The sequence below is a fragment of the Mercenaria mercenaria genome, chromosome 18 (assembly GCF_021730395.1).
Source record: "Mercenaria mercenaria strain notata chromosome 18, MADL_Memer_1, whole genome shotgun sequence".
Classification (NCBI taxonomy): domain Eukaryota; kingdom Metazoa; phylum Mollusca; class Bivalvia; order Venerida; family Veneridae; genus Mercenaria; species Mercenaria mercenaria.
In genome coordinates this window covers 33,388,784-33,404,320 of record NC_069378.1, presented here as the reverse complement: position 1 = coordinate 33,404,320, position 15,537 = coordinate 33,388,784, and the positions used below count along the sequence as shown (strand labels likewise).

The following is a 15,537-nucleotide window of genomic DNA, read 5'->3' as shown; positions in this document are numbered from 1 at the left end:
ATGTAATCAAAGACATGTGACTTTATAGAGGCGTAGTCAAAACGTTGTCGCTAGGAGTGATAATAAAAACTATTAAAAAATCCCTATGAATATCTATTATCAATAAACATAATATTCATCTTATTTGCTACAGTGCAACAGTTCATTCAGTTGCCTTACTAAAAACGGTATGCCCATCTCTATAAATTTGCTGTGACATATTAACTAAACTACCAAAAACAGTCAATATGCAAGGACTAACATATACTAATACCTATACGAAAATCAATTTTGAAGGAAATAATAAATGTTTAGAAAATGATGCATCACCAAGGCAACAAAATCAGGTTACAATTGTAGGAAATAAAATCTTTAGGTTTTCATATTTCTTCACTAAGAATTTCCTATTGGTATGATGTGACTTATAACGTACGATACTACTGTGCTTTGTTACAACTGGCTAATTTGTGTTTCCTTATTCATGTGAAAAATACTAAGCTGTACAATGCCTCCATGCAGATAGTTCAATTACTGCAGAAATGTCTCATTCCTAAATATCTCATTTTGTACAATTTTAATTCTTAAACATCACTTGAAATATTGTACAACTGGTAGTACTTAACAGTATTTTAATAGAAACCGAGCTTACCGTATTAATGTAAATCGGTACAAGTGTTTGCAACGTACTAATTAAAGCCTGCGATATTGAGTCTGACTGCATTGCGCTATCAATCTTTGTGCCAAAGGTATCCCATCTCTTCGCCGGTAAATTGGCATCTGCCTGGGTTACGTCCTTATTTGAATTTTCTGTTTCTGGAAGATACAAAATGGAGTTAATAAATGTTTCAGCTCATGAGAGAACAAAGTTAGGCGCATCTGTATTTACGAGAGCAGATTCGTTTTATGAAGTCTAGAGGCTATTTTAGTTACTAATTTCTCTATTGACATTTTTTTTGCGTAATGAGCATATATGATTTAATACTTTTATGTTAAATACTTTGAAGACATTCACCTACGTATTTGGAATTAGTTACCAACACTCCTTCGAAGGTCTACAGATGCTAATACAAACAATGGACTTTAGTAGCTATGTATTGCATGAAAACAGATCATTTTTCACAAATCAGGTCTTCATGACTTCCGGTACAATTATTTATAACCATTCGGGATTGTGAGTACTATGAGTATGATTAAGGTGTCCATAAGAGCAACTCAGATATGCATAGCAATATAAAATGCATATTTTCAATACTTCAACGATAATGTTTTAATTTCTTATTATTACAAACGAAACATTTAATTACGGTACAGTAATATTTTTATATTTTGATGATAACATAACTAGGTTCATTGATTTCTCCTACGCCATATTATCCTGCTCCCCAAAATTTCATAAACATACCTGGTATAAAACTTTCTATCACCGTTCATATGACCGCTTAAAGTAGCAATCACACATGCTGCGTCTAGATATTTGTATTCAGTGTTATCAGCAAAACTTATGTTGTGCTCTGTGAAATGGCACAGTAAACCATGTAACACTTACGCAGATGCATGTAGATAGTACGGCTCTATGTGGTGAGATGCTGATCGTTGGAGTTTAGACCTGTTACAGCAACAAAATACTTAGAGACCCGAAATTCATTTTGTCTGTCATTATTATGCTCAGGTGCAATGCCTAAAATAGCGTTTTATGCAACAGCCTAACTAAACATACCCGTTCTGATTTCAGTGCAAGGTTTCGTCTCCGTGTCTGCCTCTTCCACTGTTGCCTCATCCGTTGTCTCTGCTACATCAAAAAATGTATCATTACCATCGTCTGAGGACTCTTGTCTATCATCCGCCTCCTCTGGTGTCTCATAATCACCATCACTGCCACTGCTTTCTGTAGACTGACGACGCTGAGGGTTGCTTTCCATGTTTTAGGGTTCACCTATGAGTACAAAGTTTGGTGAGCATAATGCATATTTAAGGTTTTAACTCCTATTACATCCCTCGCGAATCCATCTATGAGACAATTCTATTCCGCACTTGATAAATCATTTTACTGATCATATGTGACACTCTTATAATGAAATCTTAATAGGTCTTTAAATTGACAAAAACTGAGATAAGATTTCCAAAATATGTTCTCATTTTCGAATGTTGTGTTACTATTAAAACAGAGATTTACAATACCGTACATCACTGTTCAGATTAGTTCGCACACTGTGAGCGATTTCAAGCAGTTGATACAGTCATAGAATGAGCATAATCGTTGACTAATTTGTTTTTATTTTGGTATGTAAATTGGAAGGCAACGAACTAAAACAATCGAGCCTATACGAGGGCTGTTAAAAATACCGCAGACCTTTGCTGTCAAACTCCGGAAATTATATATACAACGATGTAAACTTATATATTCGTAATATTTCTGTAATTTGTTCATACATTATTTTGCAACATTTTTGCTGATAGGCCTGAGACTTAATGCAAAGTTCTGTTTGTAAATCATCTAATTTCTAGGAGATGAAATGTAGGTTGGAATACAAAGAAACAGTGGCATTGATACCAGCTAAAGTGCTAAGCATCGGGGTAAGATCAACAACATCTGCGATAGTGAAGATGCTGCCTGTCACTCCCCTGAAGAATTTGCAAAAATTTGACAGTCATGTTATTACTTCATCTTGTTCTGTCAGCTGATTTCGACAACATTGACCACTAAACACTGTTACATTTCCAGATTACCAAACACCGTTTCGGATTCAAATAATACACGCATGGATGTTGTCATATCTAAGTGACCGGTATCAAACAGCGTGCGTTGATGGTGAGTTATCGACACTTGTGTTTATGCAATACAGTGTGCCTTATGGATCAGTACTTGGTCCTAAGAGCTACGTAATATACACTAAACCCACGGGTGCCATATGCAAACGTCACGGACTGCTTCATCAATTCTTCGTAAGCTTGTGAAAACTGTGGATAGGACTAGTTTGAAGCAATGCGCTGAAGCATTGCAACATACTAAAGGTCAGTGTTGATGAAAAGTAAGTAATTAAGTTTACATCAAAACATGATCTACATACACTGCATGCTGATGTTGCGGTTGAAGTCGCTGACGACATCAACAAATCTGTGAGGAAATCTTGAGGCAGTGTCAGACTCGAATGAAATATAGAGCAGCAAATCAAATCTGTATTCTGCCCCGGATATTTATAACAACGTCAAATAGGACATATCAGCGAATATCTTACCAGCTATGCCACTCACGTCCTTGTCAAATGTCTGGTTATCATATCATTAGACTACTGTACCCTCTCCTTGTTGAGTGATATTCAAAACACCTCACTGGACAAATAACAACATTTCCAGAAGAAAATATAATATTTCCAGAACATGAGAGCTTTTATAATAACTAGGACGTACCGACACATTCATGTTACACCTGTACTCCATTGGTTACCGGTGCAATTCAGGGTACTGAACACAATCATTTCTCAGATATATACATCTCTCTACCCTATATTACAGATATCATAGAAATGTACAGACCAGTTAAATATAGAAACATAAGATCACAATACATAAGTTGTACCAAACACTAGAAACTTGTATGACAATCGGAGCTTTTCGTTCATTGACCTGTCCTTACGCTTTCTTCCCGTCAAGTTTAGGGAAGTTGATATACTGACTGCTTTTATGCAACATTTCACAAAAAAGACTAATAGATTTCTTCTTATAAACGCTTAGGACATTATTTTTCCTAAAAGTATTGTGTTTTCTTGTTAGGGTATCTGTATTTTTTTTCTTTTTGCTTTTGAAATGTATTTATTAGTGAAGCAATTTTGAATGACTAAAAGGAAAGAAAACGGTCTTCTAGGAAACGCCAAAAATAATAGTTTACTATGCCAAACATATCACAAATCCATCAGCCTCACAAATATGATACACACAAATTGCTACAGAACAATAAGTACCAGAGAAAAGCAGAATTCACAAAACTGTCGTATTACAACCCAAAACAACATTACAAAACTAAACATTTATTATACCCTCCCTTTAGAAATTTATTGCAGTGGAGATCTGGAATCAAAAATAGTCATTGGGACGGAGTAAGTGTTTTGGAACAATAGTGAAAGCAATTATAAAGGTGTTGCTTTTCAGTGAAAAATTGTTTAGATATGAAAGTCATGGAAATCTCCACATCAGTGGGCGACTGCAGGGATTTGTAGTGCATGTTAATGAAAACTTGAAATATTCTTTGATTAATGTTTATGCTCCTAATGTCACAAGTTAAAACAGAAAGTGTTGTTTTTTTCAGATAATTTGGTAACATTTAACATGACAATAATTTGATAATTGCAGGCAATTATAATTGCGTAAAACGTACAAAACTGAAATTGGTTTAAAAAGAAAAGACAATTAATCTTCGGTCAGATGACGGCTACGCTGAATTTAGATAATTTACGAACGAAAATGATCCAGAGTATATACGGCGTTGCAGGTATCCGAACCGAACTATACATATACATTTACTGAAAACGAATCTAAATTATTTCTTTGTTTCAACATCGATCGGCAATTAGGTAGATGGAAAGATAGGGTTCAAGTACACTTGAAAATACTAATTTCATTGACAAATATGACAGTGTTGGATGAATTGGCGAACTAATAACATGATTCCGCATATTTGCGAGATTAGCCCTGCTTATAAGTCATTCGATCTTGCGCATTTTAGTAGAGACAAGCCATGAACATAGAATGTTTGAAGGTTATGTCAAATAGAAATCTAGATATGGAACACTGACTTTCCGCACCTTCTCTTGTCAGGGGCAGACAATTCATATAAAGGATATTTTCAGCAAATTTCTTTTTAAATTGTCATATTTCGCTCAATTTTTAATAAAACTTTAAGATTTTTGGAATTTAAGTGTTTTGTGTTAATATCATTCTATTTATATTATTAAAAGCAGGTTTCTTCTCAAATTTATTCATGCGCAACGACTTCCGTTATTTTGATAAAAATGCTCTTAGTAGTTATATTTCTTAATAAATCCTGACAAATTTTTATATACTTTATCTTTATAGGAATGCAAAATTGAAATAATGTAAATAAATAATATATTTCAGAAAAAGACAAAAATATTCATTGTAGTTTATAAACAGCTATCGGTCCTTATTTTTATCAAAATTACCGTAAAATGTTTGTAATATGATATTCATTTTTCAATACAAAACCCTCAAAACAACACTTATTACACTTTTGTGACATTATCCGCGATCGAATATAGCATTTCCCTGGGGAAAAATCAGTTAACGCAATTAAAAGTGAGGTAATCGGTAAATGGAAATAGATTGTGCATATTTGTCGCATTACCGTGATTAATGTGTTATAATATTGGTTAATTACAAGTATCTAGGCACTTATGTATTTAGATTAAAATGTTTGTGGTCTCAAAAAGAATAACTGAGTGGAATCATTCTTGGCGATTTACTATGAAATAAATTGCACATTCTGACATAGCTGGATTTGGTTGCAAGTTAAACAAAGAAGAAAGTAGTCAATCTCTGTATATTTAAGAAATAACGATTAATATCACAGAAGCGTAGCTCGAGTGATATAATAATACGCATCAGAACGACAAACAATGAAGAGAAATCACTAAATTAGATATATTATTTAGATTCTAGCACGTTACGAAGGACTTTAAAGTACATCCTTGACGACATCCATCAAATGCTAGTATTTGCCTATTTTTAATTTTGTGTTGATTTCTTTTCCTGTGCGACTGACGTAATAATTGTGACGTCAGGAAAATGTATTGATATATAAAAATACATAATAATCAGCTAGGAAAATCAATTCGGTTGTGTTAGAACCTGCGATAAACAACGGTTGACGCGCGGACCGGTAAGACAGCATTATGAAGCTCATTATGACGCAAATGGTGGCATGACGTCCGGTTTATTACTACTTGGATAAATGAAGCCCAGCAAAATTTTATCATAAAATTTCAATGACCATGTAAGAATAAGAATAAAGAAGGCCGTCGAGTGGTTTTTTACCTGATTTATCACGGATCAGAGCTCAGATGCGCAGGAATTGAACTAAAATGTTTTTAATATATCTAATTAAAATGCGATATTTTTAACAACGTGATTTATATAAAGACATGGGTGTGATATTTTACGTGAAATGTTTCTATAAATCTAACAAAGCTGTTTTACTCTTTGCAACGGCATGATGTGTGTATCATTCTGTATATTTTTGCAAATTAACGTAATAAAAGATATACTCAAATGAACAGTACTAAGTCGCGATTTATTTCTTACGTTAATTAAACTGTATTTATATCTGACATATGAATATATTTAGATTGAAAGAAAATTGGCATCAGAACACAATTTAATTACACAAAGAATGAAAAAGTCTTACAGAGTTATTATTGACCTATCATACTAAAGGTCTATGGCCATAGTGTAAAATAAAAATCAGCTAAAAAAACTCGTGTTTCAAATGTTAAGGGGTGCGTATTTCGAACGCATCAATGTAGTACATACCAAAAATGGAAACTGCTAATTTGCTATTTATATCATATATGTACATTTTTATTTGTCTTTCTTTAACATTGTTTACACTGATTCAGTTTTGCATTACTTTAACTGTTTTTATAGATAAACTTTTCAACTTACGACATATATTTATACTAGCATGCATCATCATTAAAGTATCATATGACCAATGTCCAGTGTAATCATAAAAGAATGATGACGCGACGTCTGTATAAGCAATCGTACATCCAAACGTTCTGATATTTGTAGCCCCGTTTTGGTAAGCCAATTAACTTCGGTAGAACTATTTCTTTAATTTCATTTCATCAAATGCAATCGTTTTAGAGTACTAATTAAGTTGTGTAAAAATGCTTATGTTTATCTTACATTCCCTTTCATTAAGAAATAGACTGTGGTTTAGTGGTTCACATCTGGGTATGAAACATATGGACGTGTTTAGTTTATAGAGGGCGATAGTCTTCACACGCGCTTTAAATAAAAATCATGTATTTCATACCAAAATATAAATTTGTAAACCACGATGGTGATATGTATCTTATAACTACTACTTGAAATATTCAGTCTAATTTTACATATTTTGGGAGTTATACCCTACAGCAATTGTAATAATGTGTTACAATGCAGTTTTCCCATTGGTCACATCCGGTAACATACACATTTACCATACCGCAATTTAGGTTCCACCTTTACGTAAAGTCGTAGTAATGGTACATAGGTTTATCGTTTATAATGCAGAAGCAATTTTAACATTTACTAATGAGATAGCCTGTCCAAATTGTAGTGTACTTTGTTGACTTGGAAACATATGTAAAAGTACATTTATAAATATTTTGTCTACAGTCATACGACAGACTGGCTAAGTATATCATCTCACTGGTGAAATGCAGTTTGATATAAAAATGTTATATCAAAGTCGCCACACTATAAGAAAAACATTAAGCAACCGTACATATTTTTTCTCATTAATTCATATAATAGAATAATGTATCTCTGACAGGTAAAAACACCCCAAAAATGAAATTTAGTAAGGAAATCGTTTCAAACATGCTCAAATGTTAAGTTTTATTCATCAGTTAAAAAGCATATTCGGATGAGCACCCCCCCCCCCCCCCCCCCACCCCCACAACACACCTTCTTTCCGGATATTTTACCTTATTGGGATCAACTTGCATTAGTTCGTGTCAAAACATTATCTCACATGCCATTTTTAAAAATGGAGCTCTTAACAAATGTTTTAAATGACTACAATAAACAATAAAATATGAGCTAGATTCTTAAATAAATATATTAAGTTTTTTATTGAGACGCTTCTAATTGGGTTGAGGCGTTGATGTGAATAAAAGTATTTGATATTGCATGTTTCAATTAGCTGTAATTTTGACATTTTACTAACAATATACTTTTCTAAATGAGAAGAAATATGTGCATGTAGTAATTTGAAAGGTATTTGAAAAAAGTCTAAGTACCACGCTAAAAGATTTGGTATGTGCATGTTGTCAGACAGTTTACAACTGTATGCACATTGCGGTACAAATAAAATCTCTCTGACATATCCCTACAAATATTTTTTAAGGGAATATTTCTTCTTTCAGTTTTATATACGTTCTTTGCTTTTAAACAATTAGAAAGGGTCTGCTTTTCTTAGTATTGTATATGCCATCTCTTAGCCTAGCTCTGTTGCGAAATAGTCATGAAATTAATCACTCTACATTGTTCTTCATTATGGTATATCAATTAATATATCGCAGCAAAAGTATAGAAAAGTATTTAATTCGAATTAAGATCTACGTATGAATTGATTATTACATAAATACAAGGTTTAGTTCGTATCCACAAGAAAGAAATATAAAACATTTAGAATGAGCAAAATATAAGGTATCTCTCCCGTATGTGTGGACAAGTTTAAAATGACCCGTAAAGGCATTTATAGTCGGAAGAATTCTAAAGCGATATAATCTAATTATGAACACATGCTTCCTCTTTTTATAACACTATTTTATAAAAAAATATATCTTTGTTTAAAAACTGGATGTAAAGTTTACGAATTGTGATACGTCGTTTTAGATAATTTATCCCTCCTCATACAAATTATTCCAAAAGTAACATTTCTTTGATATTTCTGTAAAAATGTAACTTTGAGAAGCTCCACATAGCCCAATTGTTTTGTCACCAGATTAGTAGAAGTTTCGATAAGGGCGATAAAATTTTATACGTTGCTGAACATGATCAAATTATTTTTACGAATTCAATAGTCCTAATGATGACGTCATAAAACAGTTTGCCCAGGCTTTCATGGTTGACTGATTCGAGTGTTCCATATCCAGAATTTATCTTCTGGTATTGTTCTTTAAGAAATGTATTATCTTAAGTCTCTACTAAAATGTGCAAGGTTCGGCCATTTTTTAGGATTTATAAGCCGGGCTAGATGGCTTCCCTACATGAAGATTTCAATGCCCCGAGTTAGGATTGAATCCACATCGGTGAGGGTCAAGTGATTCGTAGACAACGACTTCAACCATTTGGCAACCAGACCTGGGTCCAATTACAATTATAATTGAATTAATTATAATTAATTACAGTTTTTCAATTAATTGAAAATAATTAATAACTGAGACAAAAATCAATTATTTTAATTGTAATTAATTAATTAAAATTCAAACAAATGCAAAATAATTGTCAATCAAATTCAATTACTCTTCAATTACATGTAGCAAACTGTCACAAATATTTGGCAATTAAAAATTGGCAAAAATGCAGGTTATTGTGCAGTAGCTGGTATCACATGGGGGTATACATTTCACACTTGCTGGTCATCTAAAGGGGTGTTAATATAATCTGGATATGAACCTGAAACTGTTGCTAGACCATTGATGAATATTAAGCCATTTAATTACAATAACTGGTAGTATAATTAGCCTGAAGGAAGAGAATTTAATGCCATCAATTGTACAGAGTGGGTAAGTAAGAAGTGTTCACAAGCTTTGTCTTCAATGTAGGGTATAAAACTGACAGAGTAGGGCACTAATAGACAGTAACTTTGAAGCATGAATGTTTTCTTGAATGCAATAAGGACTTATAAATAAGCTACTGCATCATAAATCTGTGAATGGTGTTCACTGACAGACAGTAAACTTTGAGGTGTTCATGTTTTTGAAATTCAATAAGCATTTATAAATCTGCATCATTAATATGTCTTTGATAGTAACATCATGATTCTATTTGTGAATACATTGCCACATAATTAAATGTATATAATTAATTATTTTCCTTAAAATAATTGTAATTAATTAATCACTTCTGTAAAAAACAAGTAATTATAATTGTAATTTAATTGAAGCATTTCTATTTTATTTGTAATTAATTACTTTTGAAAATAATTGAACCCAGGTCTGTTGCTAACGGAGGCCCCTGCAGTCACATGTTGATCAAAATGTTAAATCAGAAATAGATAGTATATTAAGCATACAATGTTAAAGCTAATGCAACAAAATTTAGGTCAAGATAAATATCTGTACAAGATAACGATAACTCGAATGCGCATCCTTAGTGCAAGTGATATCTTCGGCACTTGGTTTGTGTCACGGAGGCAATATTGATAACAATGATATTTATTTATACAAATAAAATCAACAAAAAATAAAGTAATGTTTACAAATTTAAAAAGCACTAGAATAAACCATACTAGGGGAAGTGTTTTAATCAAAACACGCTTCTTTAAACAATAGATTTTGAAGTCAAACTAGGGGTATATCGAAAGTTAGCTTTAAGTTATAAAGTACTTGTCAGACCTATTTGCTCGAATATGGTTAAACATTGATATTCATAAAGAAACTTCAAATGAATTGAATATAACGCATAATTTTGAATGAGAGACTTTAATTTTTTGAAAATATGCTATGAGCAGGTGCGAGAAGATATCTACCATGACACCGGTTTCAAAACAAAGTGGACGGCCGATGACACCAATTTGCAGAAGAAAAATGTATCAGAGATGTAATCATGAAAAACACATTATATAAATCATAAGAGTTGTTTTTCAAGCTTATGTACTAGTTGTTTGTCTGTTATGTTTATTCATCTTTAATATAAGCGCATAAATACAATATAGTATTACGTAATAGTCTTAAAGCTAGTACTTTATCATATATATTATGGTTAAGTGGTTACAAATAGCATGTTCATGAGGTCTTTGACAGAGATTGATTGTCACCTCGAAATTTAAAGCAGTACAATGGTATATGTGATCTATTCTTCAGTTGCTTTATCGCATGTAAAGTTTTTAAATAGAAAACAAAATGACTGTAAGTAATCATTTTCTTATTTTGTAAACATTTGATTCCCTCTTTGAGCCCCGGCAAAATGTCATTATGTGTTTGACAGCTATATTGTGTATATTTCAAGGACACAGGTGTTCAGACAATAAACAGGTTAAGTTTACTTCGTTTAAACAGTATGTAAACCGGCGGTTCATAGAGACCACATTACAGACAAACCTGTGCTAGAGGCTAAAACCACTAGTTTTATTCTCACATTTAATATTTTCAGTTTATTCAAACAAATGCATTAAATTATTAACGCATAAAAAATTTCACTTTTTGGCTTAACGAGCATGGACTTTAAGACCAAACCGCGCTAAACATCAACAATAAACAGAGACCATCTGGCTCTTAAGACCACTGTGTAAAAACTTTTCAGTTTATGACAAACTGTGAGTGAAGTCTGCCTTTACATAAAGACTACTTTTATAGTCTTTAAAGACATATCTGGCAGTTTTCTATATGTATATAGGCAAAGAATTTCCTACGGAAATAATTTCTTTAAACTTTGTGTATTGACTGAGAATCAAGTTTAAAACGAAAATACGTATTAAAATCATAGGTACCGGGGCTTGATCTTGAATTATCTGCCTTTGGAAATAGATTGTTTTTAGTATTTTCCGACTTTCAAGGGCAAATAATTCATGACCAAGGCGAGGTTCCTATGATTTGTTTTATTTCATATTTCTCTCTTTTTTTTTTTTTTTATTTGTCAGTAAGCACAGTTTAAAGAAGAAATTCTGTCCGAAAGAAAACTTTGCCTCATGTCAATATATACACTGTGGCAAATGTCCTTAACTAGGAAGATGACAAAATGATACCGCAAAGTCCTAGTCTTTCCCATAGACTGAATTTCTTCAAACTTTGTACACTGACTGCAAATGAAGTCTGAAACAGAAATATAAATTAAAATGCACAGTTCCTTGCCTTGATATTGAATTATCTGGCCTTGAAAATTAGATTTTTTAGTATTTTCTGATTTTCAAGGGCAGATAATTCAAGATCAAGTGCCGGTACCTATGGTTTTAATACATATTTCTGTTTTAAACTTGACTCTCAGTCAGTACACAAAGTTTAAAGAAATTCCGTCCGTAGGAAATATTTTGCCTATATACATACAGAAAACTGGCAGATATTTCTTTAAGGTGATGGCGCTGAGTTGAATCTAAATGGGTCCGTTTCGACATTTGGTTAATATTAAACTAAATATATTGACGATTTAATGAAGGTTTTGCATTTTTTTAAATATTTCTGTATGTTTTTCTCTCTACAAATCTTCAAACACGTCTACTGAAGGCCATGTTTGCTGATCGGTGATTTCACGTCTGTTAGACAGTTTAAAAGTAGATTACAAATATATAATGCAAGATAAAATCATACAATAAAGACATTTTTTCGTTTAGACTTTAAACCACCTAGCGCATATATGATCATGTGTAGGTTGATATCTTATATCTTTTGAAATGCAATGTCATTGTGACATTATTTGCTAGCATAAGCTACTGAACTGATAACATAACATACTTAGTATAGGATGTCAATACACATTTTTTTCTCTATATTACATTCGGGAATATTTTTTTATGATCGTAATCATTTTTAATAGACGTTGCTATTTGTTTTAAAAATAAGACAGTTTGATGATCATGTCAGGCATGATCATTTAAGCTTTAGAAAACCGAATAGACTGACTATGCTGTCGAGCCCTGTACATTCTATAGTTTGTTATAATTAGGAGTTGATAAATTGTATTTAGGAAATAGTAAGTCCTACCTAGACAATACTAATCCTGATTACGAAATTATGAGATAGTTTTTCCTAATCATGAGTTACTCTGTCTTTAGTAGATGATGCTAAATCCTTCCTAGGTGATACAGAACTCACTTTGTTTTACGAATGAGATACTTGGACGCGTCCATACAAATTATGATAGGCCTCTGTCAGTAAACACGTTTGTTTGTTTTGTTTTCTGGGAAGGTCTGACAGGTCTCCTTTGTGAAAAAAACCTTTTTTCCTGGAAAGAGGTCTTTAACTAAAGCGCTAGCTAGTTATTTAATGAAAACAATCTCAATTTCCTCTGCTTTAACAGAGAAAACGTGATACTTCCTTAGACTTTATATGAATACAAGTCGTGAAATGTATTAAAGACCAACCAGTTGGCTACTTACTTAGCATTCAAACATAAAAATAAGTAATTCATAATGTCAATATATAATAAAGAATGGTGAAAACATTTAATTCACTAAACTCTTGCACCTCCGAAATTGCTTGGGTTCAGGTTTCCTACCCAAAACTGGCCATAGCTTTATCAAACGTTGTTTTAGAGTAACCTCAATTCGAACACACGGCATTTAATGATACCTTAAACAGAAATCTGTACTGAAGTTCATTTTGTAACTAATTACACTTAAGAGTAATTTCATTTTTTTTTTATATTTTCTTTTCTTCAACGATTTGATAATTAGTATAATATTAGATGTATATCAAAGCCAAACTATCGGGTTTCGTCTGAACAATGAATATTTTAAATTCATAACATCTACTAGTATTGTGGCAGCGCATCCGAAAAAGGCGTATATGACAATTTGATAAATCAACGTTTTGTAAATCAACTTTAGATTCTGAAATCAACTCTGGATTCGTGAAAAGAAATCAGAGGTAACAATAATGGAACAGCGTCAGTAATATAGTTTAGTACTTATTCATTTTGAACCCAATTATGAGCTCTCGTTATAAAATTTGAATATTCAATTTCAAGACACTCAATTATGAAATCCAATACTATGGAATATTTTACCCTATTACACGATGCTTTGTAATTAACTTCAGAAGATGTAGTCAAATCAACACTTAAGAACACTGTAGAACGCGGTACTGCAACATTTCTATTAGTGTCGTAAAATCAATACCTTTGGACAGAATAATGTTGGTTTAAAAGAAGATGCATTTTTAGGAACGACAGAAAATAATCATTATAGACCTCATATTTAAACTATGAGCGTTATTTTCTTATATTTCATTTTCAACCATACTTCACTCCAAGATAAGATATTTGTCATTAGATCTATCTGAAATAGGTTAAATTTGCTATCGACACCATACTTCAAATGATTACAATAATATTTGGCAGCTTGTCAAAAAGTATTTTGATTTTAAAAAGTTGGGTTTGCTACCGACGCTGTAGGCCGAATCACATTATTAGAGAAGACCACTGAGAACGAGTGACCCTGGCAACATGCGGACATGCATTGTCCTGTTGAAAAACAGCGGGAGCATTCCTTTGCATAAATGGAATGGCTTCAGCATTTAAAACATCATTGATGTACCTCTTAGCATTCAAGTTGCCTCGAAGGAAAATGAGTCTGTTTTTTGTTCCCCAATTATCCCACCCCACACATGAACATCACCGCCTCCGAATCGGTCTAAGACAGACAGGGGCAAATCGTTTACCTTGACGTCGGTAAACGCGATGACGATCATCGGCATGACTGAGATTGAACTTCAATTTCGGTTACGCCTGCGACGGTGCGCACCTACCCAGCGTAAACGTGTCTGGAGATGGTGTTAAGGACGCCGAGCTTTGTGCACACAATCGATTACGTATACTTTGTGAACAAACATTATACGCAGGTATGAACCTACCCTTCATGTGCGTCAGGACGATTGCATGATCGTCCCATTGGCTAAGTTGATACTGGTCTGCCTGACCTAGGCCGATCATGCACACCACATGTCAGCCTAAAGCGTCTAACAAGTTCATGAACTGTGTTTCGACTGCAGTTGAACGTCATACTGACGTCAATAGCAGATACACCTACTTGCAACATCCCGATTGCTGGGTTTCTCTCGGCCTCTGACAAACGCGGCATTTGAAACCTTACGATTTCAGTTGTGAATTTGAAGTGTGTAGTCGCTGAGGTAATGTATATTGCCTTTGTTCAAGCTTTATCAGTCGACGTGCAAACAGGGCAACTTTGAGATCGATATCCTGCGAGCCAGAAGTTACATATATGTTGTGTACCGATAAATCATGTGTGTGTGACATAGTGATTCAAATGAAAACCGCAACTAAAGAAGATATGATCAATGATAAAGTGTAAGCTTTCATTCTTTGGCTGAGTATATGTAAATTATTTTATACACCCTAGGTGTTACTTTTTATCACCCTTATAATATATCTATTTCTTTTTCAAGGTAGTTGTAGGTGCAAACGCGTGGTTTTATAGGTTTAACTTAATACGTAATAGTTCAAAATCTAACTACGATGAGCAGTATATACAGATTTGTATATCTTATAAAACAAAAAGCACACAAAAATAAAGATTTAATTCAATGAAATGGACTTACCATTTACTGTAACGATTGTTTAGTTGTCTTTCCATTGCTTTGCACACAGGTAAATCATATCTATTTAAATCCAGTATTTACCTTGATTTTGGGTGAGTGCCAAGTTTCGGTTTCGCTTGATAATTATAACTGAGGACCAATCAAAAGGTTATATGATATAGAAGCCTGAAATGTGGTTGATGTTAGTGTAGTATTTAGGTGTTAAGACAATTGGGAACATTTCAAAACAGATAAGACACTAGCGTTCCGTTTATTTCGTAATATAATTCAGCAAGTATTTGTTCCAGCAGCGTTAGTAAATTTACAAAACAAGTAAGGTGTATCAGACCAATATTTCTCA

General features: G+C 33.0%; 1 protein-coding gene across 1 annotated transcript in view; it reads right to left on the bottom strand.

Moving 5' to 3' along the window:
- LOC128550540 (E3 ubiquitin-protein ligase RNF213-like) overlaps positions 1-15,305 on the bottom strand; it is a 131,723-nt gene extending 116,418 nt beyond the window's left edge. The window contains exons 1-3 of the mRNA XM_053529773.1: positions 15,198-15,305; positions 1,697-1,912; positions 629-792 (exon numbers count right to left, since the gene is read on the bottom strand). Of these exons, the coding sequence (XP_053385748.1) occupies positions 629-792; positions 1,697-1,898 (366 nt within the window). The 5' untranslated portion in view covers positions 1,899-1,912; positions 15,198-15,305. The remainder of the gene's footprint in view (positions 1-628; positions 793-1,696; positions 1,913-15,197) is intronic.
- Between the last annotated feature and the right edge of the window lie 232 nt (positions 15,306-15,537).